The 20,549-nt window shown below is 38.1% G+C and overlaps 2 protein-coding genes across 2 annotated transcripts in view; both read right to left on the reverse strand.

Moving 5' to 3' along the window:
* Window positions 1–559: 559 nt before the first annotated feature.
* LOC148230990 (uncharacterized) lies at window positions 560–6,926 on the reverse strand. The gene is made up of 2 exons (XM_088195473.1): window positions 2,250–6,926; window positions 560–2,180 (listed from the first exon to the last, which is right to left on the reverse strand). The coding sequence occupies exons 1-2, from the start codon at window positions 6,284–6,286 to the stop codon at window positions 1,256–1,258; spliced, it is 4,962 nt and encodes a 1,653-aa protein (XP_088051599.1). The 5' UTR covers window positions 6,287–6,926; the 3' UTR covers window positions 560–1,255.
* Window positions 6,927–7,956: 1,030 nt separating this feature from the next.
* LOC148230991 (uncharacterized) overlaps window positions 7,957–20,549 on the reverse strand; it is a 39,302-nt gene continuing 26,709 nt past the window's right edge. The window contains exon 2 of the mRNA XM_088195056.1: window positions 7,957–11,805. Within this exon, the coding sequence (XP_088051182.1) occupies window positions 10,444–11,784 (1,341 nt within the window). The 5' untranslated portion in view covers window positions 11,785–11,805 and the 3' untranslated portion in view covers window positions 7,957–10,443. The remainder of the gene's footprint in view (window positions 11,806–20,549) is intronic.

Here is a 20,549-nt window from a genome sequence, read left to right on the forward strand (position 1 = left end):
ATATAATCCATTAGCGTTTCTTTCAAGTTCATCATCGCCATAAATAAATGTATACGATTTAAACTCATAGGCAAAATCTTATCATTATAGGAAATACTCATTATTATTAAATTATTGTTTCTAAAATCCATCGATGGATGAACATATTTTAAGACGAATTTTAATAATTTGACAATTCCATATGAAATGGTCGGGAATTACCATAATATATTAATATAAGTATTCTTAAATAACTAACGAAGTAAAATACTGAAAATTTTATTATCAAATCATACAAAAAAGTATCAAGGGCATGCATTAGATGCATTTGGAATGCAATGGTAAAACTATTTTGGGCATGACATATGTGCCTTATACATGCCTTTGGACTTCTTTATGATATTGTAACGATTTATGCGTGCACTGTATATTAATTCAGCCTTTAATTTTATATTATAATTTAATTATCTCAATGCAAAATGGTTGTATAGTAATATAATATTATACTGTGTATAAAAGTATGTGTTGCGTGTAGGGATACGCGTGCTGGTTAGGTCTTAGGTCAATCCAAAAACACGTGTGCTGGTGTAACAGTTTTATTGAGCTCGGCGTGGTCCGACCGCTTTGTAACGACGATCGGAGCCGACTAACGTCAAAATTGGGTGCTTTCCCGAACGCCGTATGACGGCGTTCGCGAACGTGTGCAAACGGCGAAACGGGCGTCAACATACCCCCCACCATGAAACATTAGTTTCATAATGACGGGCACATCAGCGGGCCTTACAAGTGTTTGTCCTCACATTACAAACTCTGTGAGGACGCGATGTTTGAAATAATACTAACACAGAATTACAATAAACACGACAATAAATAAAATTACAATAAACATGAAGAAAGAAAAGGAATGTTAGTAGTACTGTATAAGGTTGTAAAGATTAATGTTAGTAACACATACACATATACATTGGGATTGTTTGTACTATATTATTACTAAATACTAACTACAAGCTTTCATTCATTTTTTGACAATTATTTAAATGTAAATTAAAACGGACACGAATTATTATAGTTAAAGGTTTGATTGTTAGCTAAATTTTAATTATTTTGGTTTGCTACTTGGTTAAATTATAAACTTGGTTTGCCACATGGCTAAATTATAAATTTGGTTTGCTACATGGCTAAATTATAAATTTAATACATATAGGAAACATGATACACATTTAAATTATTAATAAACAAAACACAAAATATAAAATTGCTTGCACTGCACTAGCCTTTATTTGGCACAGCACACTTTAGTTATTGGCCTTTTTATAGTGCCATTCTTTGTTTTAATCGTCACTACTCGAATTAGTCCATCAGCCCCTGGGTGAATTGCTTCAATGCGGCCGATCACCCATTGCAATGGTGGTAGGTTGTCCTCCTTGACAACTACCATTTCGCCGATGGCAGGTTTGCAATCCACCGCTCGTACCCAGGTTCTTCGCCCTTGAAGCTCTGCCAAGTACTCGTTAGACCATCTTGTCCAAAACTCCTGCACTATGTCCTGCATCCGATGGTATAAATTTGTCCCCCTAGAGCTGGAAGTATCCTGTTGAGGAAGAGCTGTTAAGGGGGTGCCGATCAGGAAGTGGCCCGGGGTTAAAGGATTCAGGTCTTGTGGATCACTTGACATTGGAGTCAATGGGCGAGAGTTAAGGCATGCCTCTACTTGGGTAATTAGTGTATAAAGGTTTTCGAATGTGTACATTGATGAGCCGAGTGTACGACGCAGGTGGTGTTTTACACTCTTTACGGCGGCTTCCCATAGTCCACCCATGTGAGGAGCTCGTGGAGGAATGAACTGCCACTGTACTCCTAGAGAGGCTAGGTGGTCTGTTATTGCAGAACAGTTGGTTTTCTTTTGGATGAAGGATGTCATTTCACGCAACTGTCTATCGGCACCAACAAAGGTGGTCCCATTGTCTGAGAGAATGTCGTGTGGTTTTCCTCGTCGCGAAACGAATCTCTTAAGTGCGTTTATAAAGTCGGCAGTAGTCAGACTACTGACTAGTTCTAAATGTACAGCTTTAGTAGAAAGACACACCATTACACAAATATATGCCTTGGTTACCTTAGCATTGCGATGCATTCCGGTTTTGATATTAACCGGGCCTGCATAGTCTATGCCGGTGTTAGTAAATGGTCTTGAAGGAGTAACCCTAGAAGACGGTAAGTTTCCCATTATCTGTATTAATGGTCGGGGACAACAGCGAAAACACACTAGACACCTGGATAGAATGCTGCGAACTACACGTCGTCCGGCCAGTGGCCAAAATTGTTGACGCATCACTGTTAGGAGTGCTTGAGCTCCCAGATGTAAATGTGTTTCATGCAAATGTCTCACAATCAATGTAGTGAGGTGATGCTTAGGAGGCAAAATCATTGGATGGATTTGGGCTGAAGGTAATTTAGACCTTTGAAGTCGGCCTCCCACCCTTAGCACACCTGCATCAAAAGATGGATTTAAGCTTAGCAGACGGCTTTTTGCATGAAGAGGTTTATTTAAACGCAGAGCTCTTATTTCTGTAGGAAATGTCTGCAGTTGAGCTAAGCCAACTAGTGTTCTCGTAGCTCCGTCCAACTCAGAAACTAACAGTGGTCCGACAGTACGGTTCACTGAGTGTTTACAGTTATATATAAATCGTTTGACGTAGGCGATCGTACGCTGCAATCGCAAAAACTTTGAAAAGCAATTCATTATGTCCCAGTCAGCCCCAACCAATGATGCAAAAACAAATGTATGTTTTACATCGGGGATCTCTTTTGGGAGCACAATTGTTGATACCGGCCATTCACATTTGGATTTCGAAAGCCATTCAGGTCCGTGCCACCATAACCGACAGGAGTGTAATTGAGATGGAGGCACACCACGTGAGATCAGGTCAGCAGGATTGTCCTTTGAAAGGACATGTTTCCAAGAGTAAGCAGCAGACTGAATTTCTGCCACCCGGTTAGCTACAAAGGTTGTCCACCGTGACGGCTGTCCGTTGAGCCAGTGTAGAACCACTGCTGAATCGGACCAACATGTAACTGTGGCTAATTTAAAATTTGTGAGTGACTTGACTGAATCTACCAATTTGGTTAGTAATACTGCTCCACAGAGCTCAAGCCGAGGAATGGAAATTTTAGCCAACGGTGCGACTCGTGACTTTGAACACAATAAATGAGAATGGGCATTACCGACCTCGTCCTTGGACAGAACATATAGACAAGCTCCATATGCAAGTTCAGAGGCGTCGCAAAATGCGTGGAGTTCGAAACTGTGCTGATTTGTCACTACGTGTCTTTGTATTTGAAGACTGTTCAAGGTAGTCAGCTCCTTCGCCTGTGATTTCCAAGCTCGCTGGATGTCAGAGGGTAATTCTGCATCCCAAGCAAGTTGTCTCTGCCATATTTGCTGCATCTGAAGTTTATTTATGACTGTAGCGGGCGCTACTAATCCTAATGGATCATAGACTCTCGAAATTGTTGACAGAAATTGCCTTTTCGTATATGCTACTGTGGGTTGACCTAGATTTACCTTAAAAGATAGTATGTCTAGTTGACTATTCCAAACTAAGCCTAGCGTTTTTGACGTATCTTTCACGTCGAAGTGTTGGCTAGTGGAACTAGTTGAATTGTTTCTGAGATCCTTGTGGTTGGATCTCCACTTTTGCAATGGAAAATGTGCTGCTGTTAAAGCAGTAGAGACACCGAGCATTATTCGCTTAGCTTCTGCTAATGTATTAGCTCCGGTTATAAGGTCGTCGACATAAAAATGGGAATTGATAACTGTAGCGATTTCAGGATCGGCTGATTCGAGATCTAGTGCCACCTGGCGTAAACAGCGAGTTGCTAGAAAGGGAGCTGACGAAGTGCCATAAGTGACAGTATTGAGAACATAATGTCTTAACGGTTTAGTTGCATCAGTTCTCCAAACGATTCGTTGCAGATCAGTGTAGGGCTGACGTATTTTAATTTGTCTGTACATTTTTTCAACATCAGCAGTTATTGCATACCGAAACCCACGAAAACTCAACAAGATTTGCACTAGTGTGGGTTGGATGGTTGGTCCGATCATTAAAATATCGTTAAGTGAGATTCCCGAAGAGGACTTTGCCGAGCCGTCGAAAACAACTCTGCACTTTGTAGTAGAACTGGCCTCTTTTATCACCGCATGATGCGGCAAGTAATGATAAGTCTTAACGTTATCTTTGCTAGGTGGGAGACACTCGGACATATGTCCTAGCTGAATATATTCCTCAAGGAAATTGACATACGAAGTACACAGATCCTTGTCTTGTTTGAGTCGTCGTTCCATTGTGTGGAAACGGCGTTCAGCAGCTGCCACTGAGCTGCCTAGACATGCAGGAGATTCTTTTAACGGCAATGTCACCGTGAATTGACCTGACTGATCTCTTTCAAAGGTCTCATGAAAGAGTCTTTCACACTCCCTTTCCTCGTTTGAGAGATGTGCCTTAGGTTGTACTTCCTCAACCTGCCAAAACTTTTGTATCTGACTGTGAATGGCGTTCAGGGAAAGATGACAATTAGTCATGGTCGGTTGGATATCTTTCGGGTACGAAACCGTACCGGTCAACACCCAACCGAAAATGGTGTTTTGAATAATTGCCGGGCTGTCTTTACATAATAGCTGCCGCTCTGCCAGCAGGGACTGCCAAACTATGTTTGCGCCTAGCAGTACGTCGATTTCTCGACTTTTGTACCACAAAGGGTCAGCGAGAGTAATGTTTGTGGGAATCGAAGCGACGTTCGGGGACTGATCGGCATGTGGTAGCTTATCAGCGATGCGATCTAAAATTAGAAATTGGTCAGCAACGCAAAATTCCTGATTGCAAGACGACAAACGTGCCTTGACTTGGTAGTCGACTTGCAACTGTTGGGCTTGGAGGCCAGAAATCGTCGCACTCGTGCGCGTTTTTTTAAATTTTAGCCTGGATGCTAGCCTATTTGTCACGTAATTTGATTGTGAGCCCGTATCTAGCAACGCACGGCACGGCACTGCCTTTCCATGCCGGTCCGAAATGTAGACGATTGCCGTTGCCAAAATAACCTCTGCTGACTGATTAAATAGTGAGGTCATTCTAGCTTGCTCGCCGCTTTCTGTTGCAGGTTTAGAATTTGCCTGCGAATAATTATGGCTGTCGCCACGTTGATGCGGATCGTGCAGCATAGTATGGTGCCTTGCATTGCAGATCCTACATCGCCCAGTATGGAAACATTTGGCTTTGTTGTGACCTGCCTGTAAGCAGTTGATGCAAACGTTAACCTTTCGCGCCAGTTCCAGTCGTCTTGGGATCGACAATTGTGAGAATTGTCTGCAGAAAGCTAGAGTATGCGGCATTTTGCAGTGCGGACATAAATTGCCGTGTGATCTGTCCTTGGTATTGAGGAAGTTAGTTTTCATAGGTGGCACTGGTCTTACTGCCCGCGAAGATGTGGAGGTGCTACCTCCTAGAGATTGACCTCTTAGGGTGAGGAATTCCATGAGCTGTTTAAGGGTGGGCAAGGCAACATGAGTTTGTTGACTCTCCCATGCTTGTTTGGACAAGTCGTCTAAACGCCGTACTACCAAACTCACCACGATGGCATCCCAAGTGTTTTGGCCTAGATTTTTTAGGGCTAAGATGTTCGCCTCAACAGTGTCTACCAACTCTAACAGCGATTGCTGGGAAGCTACCTGAATTGGTTTCAGGTCTAACAGAGCAACTATGTGCACATTGACAATCAGCCTAACACTGTCGAAACGAGCCAGTACTCTTTCCCACGCCGAATTGTAGTTTTCGGCGCTCAGTTGAAACGCTTCTATCACCCTGGCTGCGCTATCCTTAAGCGCATTTTTTAAGTGATGAAACTTATGGATGTCACTTAGTTCGTCGTTATTATGGACGAGCTGACAATAAGTGTCGCGGAAGGCCACCCACTTTGTAAGACTGCCATCAAAACTCGGAATGCTGATTGATGGCAGCGTTAATTTTTGGTTAATTTGCTCCTGTCGCACTTCAGGTTGACGTTTTATGTATACTTTTGCCAAATTAAGGACCTCAAAGTACCTATCTTCAAAGGCCTCGACTTCCTCATCATACCCTTCGGCATCCAGCAACCTAATTTGTTGCTGGACAGCGAGGAATCTGTCCAGCAGTGTACCAAAGCTGCTGAACCTATCTCTGACCCTCTGTTCATTGACAGGATCAGCAGCTAGTAGTTTGCTAAACCTCGTTAGCTCACTTTTGAGGCACGCCCTACTGTTGGTCAACAACTCCATGTTGTCGTTGACCAATGACTATCAATTTAAGTGTGTTTAATGGAGAGGAAGTTAGGTTAGCATGATCGACACTAACCTTTCTCTCCTGCTGGATGCGACTGCTTCCTGGGACTCGGCGTCCTGGTGGTGCTCCAGGTGATTTGACGGCAGCTTCCTGGGGCTAGACGTCCTGGCACTGAGCTTCGGGGGACCAGATCCTGGACCCGCTAGCTCTTTCCACGAGCGACTCGACGCTCCACTGCGTCACTTCGGGGACCAACTCCTGGACCCGCTGACTCGTCGCTGTGCTGTCCTAACCTGACGGCTGGGTAGCGCTGCTCGGCTCCGCGTCTGTGAGTTCGTCCACGTGGTGGACGACCTCGAGGTTAAGACGATGTTTTCGGATTAGACCTTCGCGACGTGTAGGCGTCGTCTCACGTATCCGGCTCGAAGGACCAAAATGTTGCGTGTAGGGATACGCGTGCTGGTTAGGTCTTAGGTCAATCCAAAAACACGTGTGCTGGTGTAACAGTTTTATTGAGCTCGGCGTGGTCCGACCGCTTTGTAACGACGATCGGAGCCGACTAACGTCAAAATTGGGTGCTTTCCCGAACGCCGTATGACGGCGTTCGCGAACGTGTGCAAACGGCGAAACGGGCGTCAACAGTATGAAAGAAAAAAGTATTTAATTTCATTTTTTAATATTTATATCTGTTATAGAACATTTATGATTTTTCCACTTTTTTCTCTAAATTTTTTTTCTTCAACGTGTCTATAATTAATAAATATAGCAATTTATCAAAATTATAAGTAATTTTTATTTTTATTTTATTAAAAATATATATTTCTTATAAATAAATAATAAATGTATTGATATTGTAAATGGTTTGATGCTTTGCTGAAACATTTTTATTATATTTTTAAATTAAACACAAGTTTGTTGTATTTTTAATTCAGTCTTTAAAATTGATATTAATTATATTTATAGTGATTTTTATTGATTTAAATATATATAAATGATATTATGTTTAGCTATTGAACAACTATTTTAATATTATAGCGACATCTATTTACAAGTAGAGTATGAATACTTTTAACTTTCCAGACATTCACTAACATTGATATAAGTTTTAGGTATCACTACGTGGTGTCACTACGAATAAAATATTTTTCAATCCCATCTCTCATAGATTTCTAATCGGTGAAAGTACACAATTCTAGATGTAGGTGTAGGATATGAAGCGACAAATTATTCGACTCACTTATTCTAGTGTATAAAAATATGTAGCATTAAAATGATGTTTATGAAGCAATAAACAGCAAAGTTAAATTGCATCAAATTATTTTTTATTTTAGCACCAGATGGTATTAGTTAAATTCTCGTATTCGGAAATGAACTTTGGTATTATTTTCATGATTTTTTTATAAAAATAGATTGGCAATGCAGCTATGCGAAAGCTTCCGTTGAATACAAAGTTTTTATATACTTACTTATGCATGTGTCGATCTTTTCTTTATACCGCATATGCGTATACACAAACATGTTACATACAGACCCTCAATGGAATTTGTTTAAATTTTTTTAAGGTCAATGTCGCTCTACCATCGAATCGCCTTTGTGTAATGTGTATTGTGTAATAGATAGGATTGGGTAATGTTTCATGAAAAATTCAAAGAAAATTGCAGGTACAATAATTTATATAATGTTTTTATTATCAACTCCATTTAATTATAAACACATGAGGAGCGGTGCGTTAACAATAAAGTTTATACATCACATGATTTTCGTTCATCATTGACAGTTAATTGCAGAGGTTCACCGCTCTCGATTGTTTCATTTTTTATTAAAAAAAACAAGATTTTTATATTTTAAAAATCGGTAACCATCATCAAAAATTTGGTAATTATCTTTACAATAATGAATATAACTAATAATAATCTTTTCTTATAAACGTCTCCTTATCGTCGCTCATCAAATAACTATCTATAAAACCTCTACTTATAATACAATTTACATATTTTTAACTATAAATATACATATTAAATACTTAGAAAACTTCTACGTCTTATTACACACTTTCATTCTGAAACATATAATAATAATAATAATAATATAGAAGTGATTCATCGGTTTATCGTACACTGAAAACAGGTAGATTTGTTGTTAAGTATCAAATTATATAACTGAAATTGATGGCAATAAAGTTTTAAAAAAAGTTTTGGTTCAGTGTAATAAAAAATATAATCCTCGTTTCAAAGAGGAGCATCTCATAAATAATTAATACTAATAGTGATTATAAATTATATTTGGAAAAATCAGTTTTTTTTATTGTTTTAATTTTTTTATTTTAATCATAGGTAAAAAAATATTTCTTGCGTTTATAACAAAAAATATTAATATGGCTAAAAATCAACATAAAATCGTTTTTTCTATTTTTTTTTATATATTTATTAACACAATCTTAATATGAAATCAGTCACACAATTGACCTTTTGTGACAAAAGTAATGTATTTAAAAATGCCCATTCGTCATTGACCTTTAGCGACGATTTAAAATAATAATACACAGAATAAACTTGTTCATTTATACAATAAATATAATAATTAAGATCCCTTGTTATGATTTTTTAAAATATATTTATATGTACTGAGCGCACTAGATACATACGTATACAAATGCACAAAGCAAAATGTCAACTTTGAATATAAAACCAGGAGGAACACAATATACTTCGCCGGATAGAGCCTTAGGGTTATGAAAAAGGACTCTTGGGCGGTGAAAAGAAAGGTTGATTAAAAACGTCGCATTAATAATACAACTGTGAATTTTAACTATTACATAAATTTATATACGTATTTTAATTGCATGGATATTGGACCTGTTTTAAAACCGAAAACATACATATCATTGGGCCCTTATTATAAATATCAAGGCATGTATATAATTAATTATCAACATTGCATATAAATCGCATATTGTTTCGTTTTTATCATTATTCCCTTTTTTAGAAAAATAATTTTAAAGTACGTACTTTCATTATTTTTTCTTGTTTAATTTCATATTATAGGCATAACGTGATATTTTGTATATATTTTTTTAAAGGCAAACTGAGGCTGTTTTATACAATATTTGTGCTTCCGATTGTAAAACAATGCGATCGTTGCCGATTATTTTTGTAAATAAACATAATCGACGACGATTGCAGATAACAACGACTTTGCTGCCAAAAATATTCTTCAAAATCGAAAATCTTATTTTCAAACTATAGTCACGAAATAAAAATTGTTGTTCGGTCATATAAAATTATAACCTACTATCTGGTTTTTGCTTACAAAAATTGACAATTAAAATTGGTACAAACTATTAACCTCCAATATATAATATAAATGTCGTTAATATTAAATCTATCGTTTCAATATATAATGTATTTATATTTAACCTAACTTTGTGAATTTTTTATATTAATATCACAGTCATTGGCATTATATATTACGAAAAATTATATATAATTATTTAACAGAAAAAAATATAAAACAGAAATGAAAAAGATCAAAATTATTGTGCACGAAAATAAACAATTTGTACACATACACTTTTTTCAATTTGTGCACAAATTCGCTTGTAAAAATATTATAATATTTTTTTTAACATTGCCCGTTTGCTTTATTGCTCTCTCGTTTCGTATATAAAAATATTAATTTAACTATAACAATAATGATGATATAACGAACAACGAAGCAAGTACAAAAATAATAATAGTTTACTAACAACTTCGATAGCTTTTTAAGATTGTCTAGATTTTAATTCAGAACGAACGAAAAGTCGCAGTCAAATTAAAAATTAAGGATTAAATATCAAAAAAATATAAAAATGACTAACACCCACGTACGCAACGTAAAAAAAACGTAACCCATATACGATTATTTTATAAAAAAATAACTGAAATTCGTTTAGGATAAAAGAATCTCGTTAGAAAAAATATCGCTCGGTGCGCGAGAGCTGCGAATAATTTCGAAATCGGATCCTTATCGAATATAAAATTAAGACTAAGAAAAAATCAGGAATACATCCGCGTCGATCGGGTCGTTACGACAACGACAGTGGAACTCATAAGGCAGGAAATGCTTGAGCAGCGGGGGCGAGGGGTCTGAGCAGCCAGGGCCGGTGCAGGCGGTCTCAGGTCTCCAGGGACGCCAAGAGACCGTGGAAACCGGCGGCTTGTTGATCTCCGAGGATGGCGGCTTGACCGCAACTGTCCGGTACCGCGCTTCCGCCCAAGAACCTAGGCCTCAGCTCCGAGCTGTCGCCCACCAGCTTATCGCTCTTGCTGCAGAAGAACATGAGGTCCTCCCGCTCGCACACTTCCTTGCTATCGTCCAGCCGCAGAGCGTCCAAGATGATCTCGAACTCGGACTTGTTCGATCTCTTATGCGCGAACCTCTCCTCGTCGCACTTATCTTGGAAACTCGTCGTCCTCTCGCCGCAGCTCAGGATGGGGTCCAAAGCTTGGCCGTACACGTCGGACGGTTCGTACTTGACCCGCTTGGGCGAAGACTCGCCGCTCGCGAAATCGTTGAGCGTTTGAAAATCAGATTTGTTCTGATTCAAATCCGTGTCCATCTCCAGCATTTTATCGAATCCGTTTTCGAAATCGGCCTTTTCGTCCAGCTTGATCTTCTTGCACGACGGCTCGTCTTTGGGGCTGACTTCGACGGGATCGTCGTCGACGACGTTAAGCATGACGTCGTCGTCGATGGTGGAGATCAGTCTGGGGGTGGGCGGCATGTAGAATTGAGATAGGACTTCGTGCACGTCGCAGTCTTCGACGTCGTCGTACGATCTCTTCCTAGATCGACACCTCGAGTTGGCGTCGGATTTGCAATAACTACTATAATCTAAACTATCTACACTTTTAGAACTAACGACGCTGAAACCTAAGTCTATCGAGAGTTCGTCGGAGAGGATCGAGGGGTTCGAGCTCATGCAGGACTGGCTCGTCGAGAAGCCGCCGCTGCTCCTCAGAGGATCTACGGGGTTCACTATTCGCATCTCGTCGGGTAACATTTCGTGGTCTAGCGTAGGCATGTTGGCGTCGATGGCGCTCAGTTCCTTGTCGATGGACTCCAACGCTTTGTCTAGCATGCGTTGTTTCTGTTCCGCGTTGGGAGCCCCCCGACGATTGCGAATTCTCAGATCGTCTTCGTCGCACCGACTTCCGTTCATGTGCTTCATCTGCTTTTCTCTTCTGACCTCGTCTTGCAGCTTGTAATAGGTGTTGTTGATGCACACCGATCTCCTCAAGTTCCTGTCCGGATCCTTGATCTTCTCCAACTTCTCGGTGCATATCTGGATGACCTTCTTGCGCTCCTCTTTGGCGCGAAGCTTGGCCGAGATCATCGAAGGTTTCGGCCTGTTGCTCCTGGGAGGGAAACTGCGAGACGGTCCGAAGATGTCGTCGCTGTCGGGCGGAGCCTCGACCGCCAAGGCCGAAGCTTCCAGAGCAGTAGGCGGTGTCATCCCCGTCGCGAGCGGGAAAATCTGCAAAAGCAAAAAATAATCATGATTAGAAACGTTTTTATTTTACGCGCCGAACAACCTTGCCGCGAGGCGTTCGCAAACTTTCTCTCAGAGTTGCTCAAGCGAGAGGCGACCGCGCTCCTCCCGATCGCATTTTCCATTTTTTCTGAATTATGCAACTCGCGAATTTCTCATACTTATAAAAGCTTAAGAAAAATGCATTCCGTTTAATTAAATACTATGAATCTTATTTCTATTCCATTCATATTAAAAACAACTGTAATGATATTCCTGATTCTAAGCCAGAAATTCTCGAAAAATCTCCCTCGAAGAAAATCTATAAAAACAGTTTAAATATGTCATTTCAGTCAAATCATATCGGAATACATTTCATTGGTAGATATATATTTTTACCAGTGAAAATATAATTTATCTGGCAGGAATATATATTTACTATAAATGTTACAGTGAATGTGTATTTTTCAGTAAAATTATGTTTTCACTAGTGAAGTCAAAATACATTTTCACCATTAGATATAAATATATATATTTTTACTAGCGAAAATATAATTTAACTGTTAGGCGGCGCTAGTGAAATTATATGTTGTTCTAAAATATCTATGAAACTCAATTTAACAGTCGCGAAACGTCCATTTACTGTTCTAACCCAAACCCAACAAACTAAGAAAATAAGCAGAAGAAGTACTGACAGATGTCGCTTCTTGAACATTGCTCCATAGTTTGTCTGCACTTCGATATTACACTATATTTAAAAAAATATGGTGGCTGTTCTTACTGATATTACTACGGACCTGATATGAGATTTTTGATCCAAATGTATTCAAATCGAATTTTGATCAATAGTAGGGCGCAAAAACAATTATCACTTCTCAGAAGTTAAAAATTCACGGCAAAAGCAATAAAATCGTGTCGGCGCCATTGCAGTGAGAACGCTCGGTAACGTGCGTTCCCACTGCGACGGCACGATTTTATTGCTTTTGATGTGGATTTTTTACTTCTGAGGAGCGATACTTGTTTTTTGAGCTCTCCTATTGGTCAAAATTTGGTTTAGATATGTTTCATTCTCATTAATTGTAAGTCGTAATATTATTATAAAAAGTCTCGAGCGTTTCCACTGCGACGGCACGATTTTAATGCTTTTGACGTAGTTTTTAACCCAGATATGCCCAAGAAATTTTGCTATTTTCAAATTAAAAAAAAACCGCACAGCTTCACCAGACGACAAACAACACTAGACTTAACAATATTCCGGTTTTTATTGTTTAGGAGTTATTACTAAACCCTTTTAATGAGTTCATTCACGTTTTGACTCATGTAAAAGTAATAAAAACGTCACAATTGTAAAAAACAGTGGCACGATTTTAGTGTCCTACCCATAGGACAGTGGGCATATCTGGGTTAAACAGGAAAGATTTTAATGAAATACTATGAAACTTGATCAACTTTTGCCCCCCCCCCCTCTCTTCGCCTGGAAAAATCTTCGGTTCTCCGCTAATAGAACGCGAGCTCGCTTATACGAGTGACCGTGGCACTGGCGATTACTCGAAAACGTAACTCGAAAATACGTGAGACTCGAGCCCCGTTAGTTAGCATCCCGAGTGGCCGTCGTTAACAAAGGCCACCGAGCTCTGTAACGGGTTCTACCCAGAAGCCGCTTCCGCTAGGTCGACATAAAGCTCCTTCGCGCGATCTAAGCGTTTACATAATCGATTGTTTCAGCGCAGATGATCCGTGAACCAGTTTTTATCATATTTTCCGGCGAGGAGTCCGCTCGTCTGTCTGTTCGTAGCGATTTCTCACTTTCACCGAGCCCCGAGACAAAAGAAACCGCCAGAGTGAGAGAGAACCGGCGACGAAAGTGCAACATGACATTGTGACGTAGCGTTATATAATTAACACAATGGCGTGGCGGCGTATAGTATGGAAAAGCGTGTAAAAATAAGCCGAAGGGGCCACCATCGGATGCGTATGGTAGCGACGCATTCCGCTCTAGAAATAGTCGTAGAATCTGCCCGAGGCTGGCCATCGTCACCTATGGCGGAGCTAAATGATCTAATATTAGATCGGCTGCACGTACCGAATAATAATATATAAACGGCGGTTAAGTGGGTGACTGACACATTCGCACAGTGAAAATGAGACGCCATATATGTATGTCTAAACGTGGCGATGCGAGACGACTTTCCTCGACGAGCGGGGAAAAATTCGCTATAGTGACTTTGGCGAGAATAATTTTATTTCAACTGTAAACGCTGCTTTTGCGGTAAGACAATGATTCAATTATGAACATTTGTGTATTCAATATAAACTTATTATCGAGCGTATAACAAAATTATCACAGTTTGTCTTTCTCCCTAAAAATAGCGAATCAAACACTTTTTACAGATCTGATAGTTTCTAGGTCAATGCAACTAGGTACTAATTATTCTATAACGGGCTTTCCAAACACATAATTTGCATTATTTTTTCATCGATGTGCTTTTTTTATAATACAATACAGGTCTGGCCAACAAGTCGATCGCGAAACAACGTATTCAGGTATTTTTTTTAAATATACAATGAAACCTCAGATTGCGAGTAACTTGGTTTACGAGCGTTTCGCAATACGAGCAATTAAATCGGTAACTAAATCAACCATGAAAGTTTTAATACTAGCAAATGTAGATTTCGTTCAACAATATATAGTATTTTATGGTATATTTAAAGCACGATAGAAATAAAAAAATGACTTGGAAACAATGCATTGATCGTTCAAAAGAATCGGTATTCTAAAATACGCGATTTTTAGAAATACGTGGTTAAAAAGTGTTTGACTGGCTCTTTCGGCGAAAGTGGACCAATTAAATGCTGCCGAAAAATTATAGTCTAATTTTTTTCTACTTGACAATATTAAAATAAAGAAGTTCCTCTTGGAACAGACCGCTAAAATATGTGTGTTTAAGATATTTGAAGTATATTGATTGAACTCTACTTTTTTCGAATTTAACCGAGATATTTAAGATAAGTTTTATGGAAATGTTATTAAAAATAGTAAACGACTATTTAATTATAAAATATAGTTATATATGCGATATGGAAGTGCCTTTATAACGTAGAACCAAATCATAATTGATTAGAGCATCTTAATTGACTAAGAGTAAATGAACCGCAGCGAGAGCATCACGGTTGACTACGTGTAGTACATTAACAGATTTTTTTTCCCAGTCACGGAATTGATCCGGTAGTCGCCTGAAGATTCTCAACCAGATAAGGCTCGAGAGGGACTCTTGTCAACTAAGAAGGTCAGCCTTTCAAACACACGCATACACTCTAACACGCGCCTAATCCGGTGGTCGTTCGACCGTATGAGGCCAGTATTTCGCCGATCGCTTCAAAGACAGTAATGGAATTCACGAGGCTACACACTATTAGCGGCGCCCCCGTCGTATAATGCAGGTAATCAAACATAAAATTAAGCGTCCGTCGGACGGGGTGGGTGGAGGCGGAGGCGGTGGCGGCGTCGCGGGGGTCGGCGCCCTCCGCGGCGCCCCCGTGGCCCTCCCGACTGGGCACGCGCACTATCGAGCCCCCGAAATGTTCGTGATGTCTCGGAAAATTGGTTATACATATTAAAGAAGATTAAGTAGTAATTTTCGACAGTGGCGCGCGTCTGATATCTGATGAAATCAGATCAAAGGAATTTATCGAGCGTGTTGTAAAAATGCTGTAATATATAATAAGACTTGAAGAAGTTTAAAATTGAAAAATCAATAATAAAGTACCAACTCAACATTAATTTAAAAATTACTTAACAATGCCAATTAATACAAATCTGATACATATGCTTTGAAAATCTCATCTCTTAAAAATAACAAGTAATCATGATCAACTATTGTCTTCAAAAGCAATCTTGAAAATCGTCTAAAAATAACCACTAATTTATTCGCGGAACTGTTAAGAATTGTATGTATATTATAGTTCGCAAAAAGAGTCGATATTGCATTGTTATCCGGTCGATTTAGGCTCGGAGGTCGATAGAAAACATTCAATGAAGTAAAGAAAGCCAAGATTGTCCTTACTGTGAAATTTAAAAATTATAATTTAAGTGAAAAAAATAACGTTTAAATCCTCTAGTTTATAATGGAAAATTCATAACCTGATTTCATCTCGAAAGATTGATAAGTATCATATATACTTTATTGTTGATATGACCAACATTTTTCCTTGAACTTTCTGACAAGGTACAAAGTTGAAATTTCGCATATATATAACACTGTTGTGAAAACGCATATTTTTCCAACTTATATACAATATATTTTAATACAAACATACATATATATTTCAATTTACTATTTAGCAACGTTTGAGTGTAACAAATTTTAAAATAAGCCATCAACTGCCCCTAAAGTCAAACAAGATCGACTTCAATCACATCACTCTGTCAAACACGAAAAAAACACACACAAATACAGAAGCGAATTTTTCTCAGAACGTACAAAACTCGTTGGATATTCTCGAAATCTGCCAGAGATAAAATAAGCAAAGCTGTCAAGAGAGTGTTTCGCGAGAGGGGGAACGCCTTTGAGATTGCATTTAAAAAAAACGCACCTATGTGGAAAAAATCAACGTTAGCGGGCACTTAAGGGGTTAAAAACTTTCTCCGATTAATGATGATATACTACATTGTACTATATTTTGTATGTTTATTTTGTTAGCTACACATTTTAATCTAAAGCAATATTAAATATATTATATTGTTTACAGTTGATCACAAAATCAGCCGATTTATTTGGCCACAAAAATTAGGCGTCACTCTAGCAATACTGACAATACTGAACGCATTATTTGGTGGACGACGACCGACGAGGCCTCGTCCGCCGATCATTACAACTTCAATAAAATATTACTGCAGCAGCCCAATCTGTGTAATTCGCCTGTCAAACTACTTTGGCAATAATTGCCGGATCTGACAATTAATAAATATTCGGAAGCGATTTTTTTTTATTATGTTACTAATCTCAAAAGAGCTAATTTAATATATAAATACGCATACAAATATTATATTTATAGCGAGAGGTATTCTATTTTTTATATTAATTATCATATATGCTAAATAAGTTTACAGTGTAACGAAGCTTTTGCGTTATTTTATTTTTATGAGGAGAGAATGAACATGACACAGGTTAGGTAGTAATAGCCGCACAATTATTTTTGCGAGATTATGTGGAGTGTCATTAGCGTATCTGTCGAGTTTTATGGCAATGGGTTGATTTGTGACTTCCGTGGATTTTTTATTTAAAAACATCTTGTCAAAAAGTAGCTTATTTTAATTTAAAGCCTAGGTGGGAAAGCATTGAATATGATCATTTCAATGGAAGGTCTGCAACTGCTATCACTGAAGAAAACATTGATTTGGTTCACGATATGACCATGTAGATCCGCGAATCAAGGTTGTGGGCATATTCTATGAATGGATTAAAAAATGAGCAATAAATTGTTTTATGTGTTGGCTGATATTTTATATTATGGCTTCTGTTTTTTTTTTGCAATATTGCTGTTGGATTATTTTCATAAGGGTCAAATCATAACAGTACCACATAAACTTTGTGACGTAATAAAGAGAAAGCTACCTGGTTAATTAAAGGTGTGCTACATATCTATCAGACTATTTCCGAATCTCAAAATATCTTCTTATGTATAAAAATATAAGAAGACTAAGTTGTTCGGACTGTGGCAAAAACGGTCACAGAGATGATCTCGCCCGTTAGTTAATTCGCGCCACGCGGTCGCCGGCTGAAGGAACCGGTTGAAAGATGGCATAAAAAAGAAAATGAAGCGTGCCGCGGGCGGACCGCGGCCCGCCTTTGGCCGCACCTGCCCTCTCGGCGCACGCACGTGCGTCGGCGCAAGGACGACTCGGCACTATATGGTAATGAGGACACAATAGTACGTACGTACTTTGATGCAACGCAGAGTTATTGAACTTAACGCCAGCCGAGCGCCAATTAACACTTTGCGGTCTCTCATCTCTTTGTTGTTATTATTGTGAATAATATGGGCGCCGGATCATAATCGGTCGAACGCTAATGATCTAATGAAATATTCAATAGGCCGAAACAGGTTTTTTGATGCTGTACATCACACAAATATAATTAAACGTGATGGAAGAGAACGTTTTCTTACGAGCTTCGATTAGATAGAATAATACAACAATTAGAGTCGAATAATCGACTATCGCGTGCGTATGACCTTGTCGCTTATCACAGAGTATCACAGCGAGTGATTGTGTGAAGAATTGTAGTAAATTTAAATTCAAGAGCGTGCGAGTGTCAGTTGACTTCTTATTGAAAACAAACATCCTTGAAAATATTTGGTGAATACTTCTTCCGCAAGAATCGCCTGTGTGTGAAAAAGTAAAAATATGTAAAACTTACTTCAATTAAAATTGTTTTTTTAAACAGTTTTGACCTCTTTACTTTTTTCTCTAGGACCAATATTAACGAAGATATGATTTTTTTAAAATAAATAACACTTACCATTTTAAAACAAAATGGCGTATCAAGTCTACTATTTGCAAGATTAATTTTTCGGAAAAGTTTGATTAAAATTTGATAATAAATAGTGTTAATAATGCACATTATATTCTTAAGAATATTACGAAAAAACTTTTTTTCAAGAATCATGTAGATTCCGCTTGTAAGTAAGAATGTTTAAAACTTGTTTTTTTAAACAATTTTGACTTGTTACGATATTTTTTAAATAAGGAACATCCGCCATTTTAAAACCAAATGGCGCATAGAGATGTCTAACTAAACTTGAGATGTGTATTTGCACAATCAATTTGTCAAAAAATGTATAAATATTACAGCGAATGTGTATTTTTTGATAAAATTATATTTTCACTATCCAAATACATTTTTACCAGTAGATATATATTTCCACATGCGAAACTAATATGTTGCTCTAAATATCTATGAGGCTCAATTTGATAGTCGCGAAACGTCCATTTGCTGTTCAAACCCAAACCTAACCTAAGTTTTAAAACTAATTATAGCTTTAGAACTTTCTCTCAGGGGAAAATAAGTACAGTACAGATCGCATTTCACATATTGATCCATTTTAAAAAAATATGAGAGCTATCCTTAGCGATATTATTATGGACTTATAATATAAAAGGGCTGATCAAAGTATATTCAAACTGAATTTTGGTCAATAGAAGAGCGCAAAAACAATTATCACTTCTCAGAAGGCAAAAATTCACGTCAAAAGCAATAAAATTGTGTCGGCGCCGTCGCAGTGGGAACGCTCGGTAACGAGCGTTCCCACTGCGATGGCGACGGCACGATTTTATTGCTTTTGGCGTGGATTTTTGACTTCTGAGAAGTGATAATTGTTTTTTGCGCTCTTCTATTGGGCAAAATTCGGTTTAGATGTTCTTTATTCGATTGTTATAAAAAGTCGAGGCTAGATAATCGACTTGAAATTCACTATATGGCAACACTGAGCAGCAAAAAACACATATATTATGAGTAGATATTTTTAATGAAATCGCATAAAATATGTCGCAACGGTGGCTGATTTTTATATTTATTTATAGCATAGAAAGGGTTAACTCGTACCTATTATTATTCATTCAATAAATAAGTTTTTTGTAAAGCTTTACTGTTATAGATAAAATTTTGCGTATAAAATAGTGTCATTTTATCGACTAATTTAGTAATGACAATTCTGGAATTGTATATTTACTCGCAACTCATTATTTAACTCTTTGATTGCCAAAATCCGATTTGTGTAAGAATGGGCAAATTCGTTGCCATAATAAAAAATAAATTTCAGAGGTAAATAACATTTTTTTAACATCGTAATTTAGATTATAATCATAAAAGGCTCAGCAACTAAGTATTGGATATAATAAGTGATTAACTTACTATTAATATTAACGATGCATATTTTTTTATAGTCGCGTTATTAAGGTAACATAATTTTCAGTTGAATGATATTCGCACAATGTTTGAATAGAATATTGAAGAGACATTGTTACTATCATTCATTCTGAGTAATCGAACTAATGGGAAAACCTGAGATAATAATCATTTCCAACAGCACATATCAGTCATATGAAAATAACACGATAAGAAACATTCCTTCTGGAATCCGTAATGTTTTAAATACAAATTATCTAGTCGGCTACTTTTGAACGCAATAATATAGTATATATATAGATTTTTCGGAATCGTATATTTTTATAATACTTAGGGAAATAGAGAATTGGTTTTTGCCAATGCATTTATTTGCATACGCTCGTGTGCAATCTCCATAAATTGAGTGGCTACGCGACGCGTCGAAGTGTGCAATTATCGAACGCGAAGGAGCCCGCGATCCGAGGATTGACGAGCGCTGCAAATTAGGATTTTTTAGTGCTATGGGTTTCCTAGGAAAATACGTGTATACAAATATGCAGTGAACGAGTCACAAAAAATGAACGTCTGGTTTTTGCGATCAAGGTGCAACGAACACAATAAGGTTTTTGGGGTTGCTGCTGCGAGAGGGCTTTGAACCTTGCGCTTATTCTAGACCTGAAGGGCATTTTTTATAATACGAAGTAAGGGACCGGCAGCAGCGAAAAAGAGAGATACGGGTGTCGAGTTAATAATTTCCCAATAGATTTCACAACGGACGGATATTGCAAGAAGGCATTGTTTCGCTTTGGAGTCACTCATTGTGTATATAGAGAATTTTCGCAAGACGCCATTTTTTTATATTTC

This window comes from Plectrocnemia conspersa, unplaced genomic scaffold (assembly GCF_051122295.1).
Source record: "Plectrocnemia conspersa isolate PC_06_02 unplaced genomic scaffold, ASM5112229v1 ptg000010l, whole genome shotgun sequence".
Taxonomy (NCBI): Eukaryota; Metazoa; Arthropoda; class Insecta; order Trichoptera; family Polycentropodidae; genus Plectrocnemia; species Plectrocnemia conspersa.

Coding starts and splice junctions, on each gene's coding strand:
- LOC148230990 (XM_088195473.1), bottom strand. CDS start 6,286: ATGGAGTTGTTGACCAACAGTAGGGCGTGCCTCAAAAGTGAGCTAACG. Junction 2,181..2,249: donor GTTCGCAGCATTCTATCCAG/GTGTCTAGTGTG, acceptor ACCGTCTTCTAG/GGTTACTCCTTCAAGACCAT.